This window comes from Etheostoma cragini, chromosome 24, assembly GCF_013103735.1.
Source record: "Etheostoma cragini isolate CJK2018 chromosome 24, CSU_Ecrag_1.0, whole genome shotgun sequence".
NCBI lineage: Eukaryota > Metazoa > Chordata > Actinopteri > Perciformes > Percidae > Etheostoma > Etheostoma cragini.
Window position 1 is genome coordinate 9,277,124 of NC_048430.1, and position 9,696 is coordinate 9,286,819.

Consider the following 9,696-nt stretch of genomic DNA (forward strand, 5'->3'; position numbering starts at 1 on the left):
GAAAATGGCTGCAATGAAACAAAGAGTGAAAAATTTAAAGGGGTCTGAATACTTTCCGTACCCACTGTATATATAGCTCTTTGCGTCATACTCTGAAAACCACGTCCATCGGAACACCAGGGGCAATATCTTGCACCCGGCGCAGCACAAAGCCGGACGCAAAGTGTTTTTGCTAGTTTAAGTCCGATGCAGTTGTCAATACACCGTCCAGCGGCCACATCGTTTAAACAGCAAATGCACCTGCGCCCATCTGTGCTGCACTTACAAGGTGGTGTGTTCGGGTGTATTCTGGGCGTATTGCTATCTTGAGGCAGCAGAAAGTGATCACGCCATTGAACAACAAAAACCTGGTCTAAAACAATAACACCGAATTTCATTGTTCTTTTAACAGCGCTTTAGTAAATGCGCCTAGGCTTATAGACAGTGCGCGCACACTATGTTTGTTTCACACACACACACACACGCACGCACGCACGCAACACTCACACACGCAAAATATTAAAAATATTAGGACTAAAATGCACCACTGGACAAACGTGCCTGGCTTTTAAAGGGAATGGGAGATGACACTCTGATTGGTTTATAGCATGCTACGCCCAAATCCCACCTATGAAATAACGGGGACACTAAGTGCAACCCTTTTGAACCATGCGCCTGGTGCACCGAACCTTTTTCCAATGTTAGCCTAGCTAAAGTGGATTTGTACACGACCTAAACGCACCTGCGCCAGGCGCTTCAAGCCGTGGGCTTTAATTGTTAAAATTGGGCCCAAGTTGTTAACTGTCAAATTGCTTCACTTACAGAAATGTAGTTAGTCTAAAACTGATTTGGATAATGCTTGCACATGTAACATGGCGCATGCCGTTCCTTAACCGATCGGTCAGTGTCAGGCTGCCACAGTTCTCTCTGCCGATTCCTCACATATGTATCCACTTTTGTCTTTTTAAAAGCTCAGTTTTTCAGTTCGGCAGCTAAAAACTTAGTTTTGTTAGCTCTGTTGGAAGTGTTTCTCACCAAAGAGTGGCTATTAGGCATTTTTCTGTTGTTTGCAAGCAAACGGAATTGACAAGGACGCACCTTCACACAATACAAAGTAGGGCTGGGCAATGTATAGATGTTGTATCCATATCGCGATATAAGACTAGATATCGTCTTAGATTTTGGATATCGTAATATGGTAATATGGTAATATGGTAATATAGTAACATGGTAATATGGTAAGTGTTGTCTTTACCTGGTTTTACAGACTGCAAAACAGTAAAGTAATGTCATTGTCTGAACTTACCAGACTGTTCTAGCTGTTCTATTATTTACCTTTACCCACTAAGTCATTAAATCATTTCTGTAGAATATTTATCAAAAATCTCATTGTGTAAATAACATTTTGTGAAAGCAACCATAGTCAACAATGCAATATCAACATCGAGGTATTTGGTCAAGAATATCGTTATATTTGATCTTCTCTATATGGCCCAGCCCTAATACAAAGACAATGCAGAGTAATGAACGGTTTCCTCTCCAGTGGGGGCGGGGCTTAAATGCTGTTTGTCTTAATGAAGAGGTGGAAATATTAAAGCAACAGTATATAATAATGCTTTTAATGCATATTTTGGCATGCCGCTGTTGTTCTAAGATCAAAATATGTGTGAAGCATTCAAGTTTTTTGTTCATAAAAAAAATAACGAGCTCTACAAAATAATGAACAGACACGCGTGTGAGACTGACTTCAGCTGATATGTGAGTGCGGTACTGCCTACCGTTTCCATTACCAACAGGCTCCGTGGTCTCCCAGTTCATGGACTTCTGAACCGCCTTCTTCCATCGAGCGTACCGAAACTCGCTCTCTGTAAACAACTTTAGATTTTAAGCAACAGCTACAGAAGACATATGTTTTCTCGGTGCGTGGAGACAGAAACAGCAACTCCCCGTACCTTCGGGGTTGATCTGAGGCTCGAACTTCTCGGAGGTGACTTCACTCAGGTCCTCTGGGCTGAGACTCCACACGCTCACCCCCTCTGCTGCTCCCGCTGCCATCGCTGCTCCGAGGGCAGTGGTCTCGGGCATGGACGGCTTCACTGGAAATAACAATCAGTACAATCTTTACGGGTAACGACAATATCAATATAAATCATGTAGCAATGATCGTTACTTTGTTTAGGAAACTCTACCACTCAATACCCATGTTACCAAATACTACTAGTAGTCATAACAACATTGACACATTTTTTATGGACATATTTAGGGACAGGTTTGGAAATGAAATGAAATAATGTGTATTTGTACTGCATATTGGCACATTAACAATTCAATTTAAATCATACATTTCCAAATATTTGTGGGCATTAGCAACAATGTTACAGTGTTAAATTATAAAATGCATGCTATTCAGTGTCTTATTATTTATTCCACATGATTGTTGCACTAAATGCTCGCTCTTGGGGGAATTACTGGAATTGTTGGGTCTTTGTAAATTATAGAGTGTGGTCTAGACCTGCTTTATCCGTAAAGTGTCTTGTCTAGTTAGGATTTGATACTATGAATAAAATAGAATTGAATTGCAGCAAAGGGCTGTAATGCGTCCAACAAAGCATGTTTGATTCAACAGTTAGTTGGCTAGAAAAGGACATTTCTTGTGCTATAAAAATATTTTTTCATATGCACGAAGAAATTATGCCTCCACTTGTAAACATCCACTATGTTTGGGCTGCTGGCTGGTACAGTTTTGCACTTGCAAATTGAAGAACCAGTTTGGTCACTGTCAGAGTTTGTTATGTACCCACGTGGCTGGCAACAGTTTCCCTCTGGAATACCTAAAAACACGTGATTAGAAATGAATTACATCTTACCAACAGGGATACAGAGGATGTCTGCCTGCAGCTGCATCAGCAGCCTGTTGGACGTCATTCCTCCGTCCACCTGGAGCTGAGTTAGCGGGATGCCACTGTCCTGGTTCATGGCGTCCAGAATCTGCATTTTAAAAAAAATCCAGATTATTACGCAAATACCTGCATCTATTCAAATAAATAATAAAATAATATCAATTAGCAGTTGGTAAATTAAATTTGGAGGTGGGATTTTCACACCAGTGTACAACTTTTAAATGAAATTCAGACCGTTTTTCAAAGTGTTATGTGAGATGGAAGGAAAGCGCGATTTATATTTATAGCCTATGGAAGTGGCCTGATGTTTGTACTCGTGTGCTGGTATGTGCGTCGAGACGGCATGTGTGAGCGAGGGAGAAGTGAGAGAGGTGACGGGGATTAGCTTCGGAGGCGAGTAGTGACTCTAGAGACAAAGTGAAAGAAACAAAGGGTCTCCCCTGGGCTTTGGGACCATGATGTGTAATCTGTAGCGGGAAAAGTCAACCCTCTCCTTGTTTTCATGTTGTTTATGAAGAAATAGAACCCAAAAATGAGTCAGAAGAAATGCAACGGTGTCAACACACGATGCGTGTTGCCGCGATGTGTTGTTACATTTTTTTGAGAGGTGAACATAAAGCTACGGCGTAGGGTCCAGCTTAGGGTCCGGCTTAGGGTCCGGCTTAGGGTCCGGCTTAGGGTCCGGTTTAGGGTCCGGCTTAGGGTCCGGCGCGCTCCACGTACCTACGTGTGTATCCGCAGCGTATATTTCACGCAGAAGCATAAATCACAGTTAAGGAGTACGAGTTTCTTAGAGAGTCTGAAATGTTAGACTCCACTAAGCGTGTGCAGCGTGTGCCACACGGGGCTCTTCTCTGATGACCAGCTAGAGAAGGGGGGAGCTTACCTCTCGGGTCTGGAAACACACCGCTTCCAGTGCAGCGAATGCGACGTGACTCTTATTGGTAAACTGAGTTAATCCACAAATGATCCTGTGAATCAGACGAAGATTGAGTGAATCAGACAGTAGTTTACTTTGGTGTCATTTATTACACTCCAGAGTAGCTCTTTACCCTCTGGCACTGGGCTCCCAGTAAGGGGCATAAAGACCCGAGAATGCAGGAACAAAGTAGCAGCCGTAGGATGTACCGACTGAAGCAGCCAACTTCTCTACAGGACAGAAAAAGGAATTGGAACAAAGGGAAAGTATATTAAAATCCATTACAGACAATAAATCTCAGTAAAGTAACATCTGACTGCTTTTATATCCCAATTCTGGGGATATCACTGTATAGTTTAGTGTCTTTAATTGCTTGCTTCTACTGTGCCTTTATAGACAATCAGACATAGATGAAATGACACCCCAGTCCTGAACCAGCAGCAGCACATACCGAGCTCTTCAGATGATCCGATGATCCCGAGATTGTCTTGCAGCCAGCGAACCACGGCTCCTGCAATGGCCACAGAGCCCTGGCAACAAGTACCAGAAAAAAAAACAAATCTGAGATTAAGAGTATGATAATGATTTTACTGCCATTGTGTCTACTTTTAGCTTTGTGCTTTTTTATTCTCCTCTTATGAACTTCTTTATCTTTTATACAGTATGTTGTCATTTCTATGTATATTGCTTTTTTCTTTAGTTTATGTCTTTTCTTTTAATACCACACTGTAAAGCACTTTGGGTTGCATTTAATTTTATGAAAAGTGCTGTACAAATAGTGTAGTTATTATACTGATACAGTATATTATAATAGGAATGACAGGTGTGGGAATATTAGTGAATTTAACCCTTGTGTTGTCTCCAAGTCAAACTTGAAAGTCAACACTTTAATCAATGTTTTTAACTTTTTCTTACATTTTGGTCCCTTTTTTCAACACTTTTTTCAAGGTTTGTCACTTTTTTTTCGTTTAACACTACGCAACACTAACTTTTAAACTTTAGTTTTACAGTTATTTTTGGAATTTATGGTCAATAAACCTCATTTTTAGAAAATTATACCTAATGTTTGAGTTAGAAAAGCACAAATTATGAATTATTTCGACTAAAATGAAAGGAATGTATTTTGATTTGAAAATCACAGACTGGAATATGTCAACTTTTACTAAATACTATTTCAAAACCACTTAAATCTTTTCTTTCCAAATGCTATAAAATTGAATAAGACACCCCAAAATTAATGAAAGTAGAGATTTGTGCTTGCCAAAGAGCGTTGTGTGGAATCAATCATGTTATTTGGGGTAATTAAAAGAACATTGACGAGGACAACATGAGGGAGAAGATGCTGTACTGTACCTCCAGTGCGTAACGGGCAGGTTTGTCCCGACCAAGTTTGTACGCCACAGTGGTCAGAAGACCGTGGTCCGACATTACAGGCTGCAAAACAGCAGAAACATGAAAAAAATGCCTCTGTATGCCATGTGTGCAGGGATTTCACCGTTAACATACAAATCTTAATTATTGTACCTTGGCTCCAGTGTTTCTCAAGAGAAAGCAGCCAGTTCCATACCTGAAACATATACAAGTATTTGTTGAGTTTCTGAAAAAGACTAACAACCCATACATTTAAAAATACATTGAAAAGCCACAACACGTGAACCTAAAACATACGAGTGGCTTACGTGTTTTTGGCCTGCCCGTCCTGAAAACACATCTGTCCAACAAGAGCTGCTGACTGATCCCCAAGACACTGTTATGAAATAAGACAGAAAGCAATCAGGTAGAGCCATTGCAAACGCCTCAAAGACTTCAATGCAAGTACACAAAGACCATGTTGGAAAGTAAAAATAGAGAAAGACTTACCCCTGAAATGGGGATACCTGAGAGAGCTCCAGATTTCTGCCAATGGAAAATAGGAACTTGTTTAATAAGTGAATTTTAATGTTCAATGATTTGTTTCTTCTTTTTATATAATGGACTTTTCTAATATCTGATCCTTTTGTAAAAGAAATATGCAAAAATTGTGAATTAAGTGACACGAAATTAAGTGAATTTTTCAGAAATAATTGACCGATTAAAACATTTGAAATTCTACATAACTATTAGAAGCAACGCAATCAACAGAAATTCCAAATTTAAACCAAACATTAATATATTCATCACTATGAGCTACTGACAACAACACAGATAACAGAAGTTAATAACTCATTATTTGACTACATTAAGCCAAATAACAGAAATAACCTGATTCTAATTCTACCCCTTGTTTCCATTAGGTGTACTGGTGCAATAAGAGGACATCAAGAGCAAGTGTGAACCTGTATAAAATAAAAATGTCTTCACTCCTCCACATGAGGCTTTTTTGGTGAGATGTTTAAAGACAGAACGATAAAGTTGGTTTGATAGAATTGTGCCAAAGAGTGAAGAGACTTAGGGACATGGTGGAGGACAACGGCCTGTCTGTAGAGCAGTACACAACCAGCCGAGTGGCATGCCACAACAGAAGCAATGAGCAATGGGGAGCATCCAGTACATTTCCAAAAGAGCATACGTACGTGTGTGTGTGTGTGTGTGTGTGTGTGTGTGTTTTTGCTGGGTCCAAAACATTGCATTATAGATTTTGTACAGAAATTTTATTTACTGTTTGTCTGCTGTCTATTTGGTCAGACCTGCAGGTATCAACACCTTAATCACTCATCTGGGCCGTTTCTGGCCACACGAGTTGACAAAATTACAAAAATATTCACTTTCATTCGAACTCTGTTTCGGTTTGAACTCCCTCCTGAAGGAAACATCTGGTTCTTTAGCAGCTAAATGCTCCACTAAGTTTACATTCTAGTCCCTAGCTTTGTCTGTTTGTTTGATATCTGGATCCACAGCATTATAGTTATTTCTTATAGGACAGCTTTTCATTTGAATATTTAGTTATTGTTTTATCTGAAGGCACAGGGTGAAAACGCTGTGATAACAACTTTAGCTTATTTGGGTCAATTATAACAAGACCAAATCTAATGTGTAAATTTATACCAAAGTAAATGTATGTTGTTACATAAGAGTTAGTTACACCAAAGTGGCAGAAAATGACAGCTGGTTGGACCCATTTATACTTCCTTCCACCAGTCAGCAAACAGGCAAACTAGATTAACGGCTAAGCTGCTGAAGCCTAAGCCTTCAATATGTATCTTGGAAATGTACTGTGTGATGGCGTGTTCACCTTGGCCACGGAGAAGCAGGGTGGGTTACTTTGCATGAGGAGGAAATTAGTGATGGCGAGTGTTACTTACCAGGCTAGAACATATCTTCTACCAGTGAGAAAAGAGAGACAATGGCAAACAAAAAATGCCTAAAATGCACTTAGAACAGTCAGAAAACACACTAACTCTCTATTATCCTATTAGAGGCCTGTTGCACTCATGTCACACAGCAATCAAATCGTTAACAAGTTGGCATATACACTCATCAAAGTGAAATCGTGAGTAGGCTAGACTTCATATTCATGCATGCTTACCATGAGACCATAGATTTCTGAAGAACTCCTCACTCTGGGCAAGATCTCCATGGGAATACCAAAATATCTGACGGGAATTTGAGGAAGGAATCATTAAGCCAATTCTGCTTTCCACACTATTTATTTCTTTTGTTATTAATCTGTACTATTCATCGCAATGATGATGATTATGTTGCTTTAACAAACTCATATTAATGTAAAAATGACACAAAAAGCCCAACAGAGGCATTTTGCAAGGTTACAATTTACAAATAATGCAATTATCAATGTGTCTCCCCACTTTTCTGTGATATATTAATAAAAAAAAACTAAAATGTATTAATGACTAAGGCATGAATTTCAACATGAAGTTTTCAAATAACAGGCAGCACGGTGCGATTATATGAAAGACAGCCGTACTTGCATAGTTCTGGGTCCCATTCCAAGGTGTGAATGTTAAACAGCATGGTTCTGCTGGCGTTGGTCACATCTGTGCAGTGGACTCCGCCTGACTTGCCACCTGTCAAGCACTTTTCGACAACCATAAATAAATGACACAGAAATAGAAATACACAAACAACTGTCAGTTTTTCCCAACATGTCAGCTCCAGATCGTCGCTATTCCTACGTACAACATGTCAATGACATCCGACACAGCATGCTACGCACCCAAATGAGCCAGGAGTCCACGGTGCCGAACATGGCCCGATGAGACACGACGGCTTCATGGACCTCGTCCACGTTGTCCATCAGCCAGCGAAGCTTCACGGCGCTGAAGTAGGTGCTGATCGGGAGCCCCGTTTTATGCTGCAGGACGACAGTGACATGAACTACTCTACTAGGCCATCAAACGTCTGCATGCGTTTTAAAATGTCAAGGTGCTTCAATTAATATCCCTCCCCCAAAAGAGGTTTTAGCCAGCTCCAAAGGACCATCAGTGCTTCAATGATAAGAATTGAAAAAAACCACCACTTCGAATCTTCTCTCAGTGCGTTTATCAGCAATTTACCTGACAAAATAAAACGTGAATGCAAGCGCTAATCTCACCTTTACAGTCCAGATTGTCAAAACTGTGTGTCAAACTCCCCCAGGAATTTTAACGGTAGTATTTAAATATCAACATTACATAAAAAAGCGGTTTTGTTAATTGCGGCTTCATTTACTCAAGCATAATAGGCATTTTTGTTTATCAAATTATTAGAAATCCCAAGAAAATGCATAGATGTTTTGTCAAATGATCCCTGTACCAGCAACAAAAAACAGTCGCCATACGAGCCCAGAACGAGACTCACCTTCAGGTGGTTCTTATTCCTCCCCGGGGTTTTGTTAATCAGACGTTCAACTGTTGATTGAGTACGCAGGTCCAGCCAAACTGGAGAAAAAACACTGCAGTTATAGCCTAGCAACCAGAAATCTGTCCAAATCAACATCTGCTTTTGGATTGTGTTTACATTTAGACTGCTTCCACTAGAAAAGAATATCACATACTGTATGTGCCAGGGTAAATGCAAATGAAGCATACATAATAAAGGAAAGAAGTTTACCGATGGCATTGTAGAGGGGCTCCCCGGTCTCTTTGTCCCAAACGAGCGTAGTCTCTCTTTGGTTGGTCACTCCGATTGCTAGACAGATTCAAAGAATTTCCAAAGGTTTTGGACTTCTTTGAAATATTAGAAACCTGCCTCAAGAGCGCAGCTGGTAGCTTAAACCCTGTGTGTGATTACCTTTGATGTTTGAGATGTCGATGTTGAGCTGGGTGAGTTTTTCACACGTCCGCTCCATGCACTCAAACACCGACTGCAGAATTTCTTTGGGGTCTTCTTCAACCCATCTAAGGATTAGAAAGAAAAATCACAACAAATAGGATCTACTGAATTGCGCATGCACTTTTAGAAATTTGTATGGGATGTTTTTCCCTTACCCTTCTTTAGGGAAGCTCTGTTTGATTTCCACCTGATGGTGGCTGAGGAGCTCTGCTGTTTTGGCATTAAACACCTTCAAAAAGAGAAAACAGCACAAGAGAAAGACTGTAGCTTCATCACTTTATTCTCCATTCATTGGGGGAAAAATAACTGAGCATGCAGTCACTCTAACCCTGCTGAAAACCTCCTTTTGGGGGATTCTTCGTGGATTTGTGATGCCCCTTTCGTATGTAGGTGTTATTTTAGGGCGCCCTTTGTGACACCAAAGTTTAATATGTATTATTAAAGGTCCCGTGGCATGAACATGTCACTTTATGAGGTTTTTTTTACTTTAATATGAGTTCCCCCAGCCTTCCTATGGTCCCCCAGTGGCCAGAAATGGTGATCCCTGGGTGTCCTGCTCTGTCTTTGAGAAAATTAAAGCTCAACTAGGCCAATCTGGAATCTTGCCCCCTGTGACCTCATAAGGGGTTACCTCCCCTTTCTCTGTTT

General features: G+C 40.4%; 1 protein-coding gene across 2 annotated transcripts in view; it reads right to left on the bottom strand.

Moving 5' to 3' along the window:
- Positions 1–9,696, bottom strand: part of LOC117939157 (glycerol kinase-like) — a 13,029-nt gene that overhangs the window by 2,447 nt on the left and 886 nt on the right. Inside the window, exons 2-19 of one of the 2 annotated variants that reach the window (XM_034864215.1) lie at positions 9,204–9,277; positions 9,007–9,113; positions 8,827–8,904; positions 8,575–8,654; positions 7,952–8,089; positions 7,703–7,812; positions 7,304–7,370; positions 7,080–7,097; positions 5,659–5,694; positions 5,478–5,545; positions 5,323–5,365; positions 5,152–5,232; positions 4,250–4,328; positions 3,932–4,028; positions 3,766–3,850; positions 2,847–2,967; positions 1,932–2,075; positions 1,758–1,844 (exon numbers count right to left, since the gene is read on the bottom strand). In XM_034864215.1, coding sequence (XP_034720106.1) covers positions 1,758–1,844; positions 1,932–2,075; positions 2,847–2,967; positions 3,766–3,850; positions 3,932–4,028; positions 4,250–4,328; positions 5,152–5,232; positions 5,323–5,365; positions 5,478–5,545; positions 5,659–5,694; positions 7,080–7,097; positions 7,304–7,370; positions 7,703–7,812; positions 7,952–8,089; positions 8,575–8,654; positions 8,827–8,904; positions 9,007–9,113; positions 9,204–9,277 — 1,513 coding nt within the window. The remainder of the gene's footprint in view (positions 1–1,757; positions 1,845–1,931; positions 2,076–2,846; positions 2,968–3,765; positions 3,851–3,931; positions 4,029–4,249; positions 4,329–5,151; positions 5,233–5,322; positions 5,366–5,477; positions 5,546–5,658; positions 5,695–7,079; positions 7,098–7,303; positions 7,371–7,702; positions 7,813–7,951; positions 8,090–8,574; positions 8,655–8,826; positions 8,905–9,006; positions 9,114–9,203; positions 9,278–9,696) is intronic. The other variant, XM_034864216.1, reaches the window with a different exon arrangement.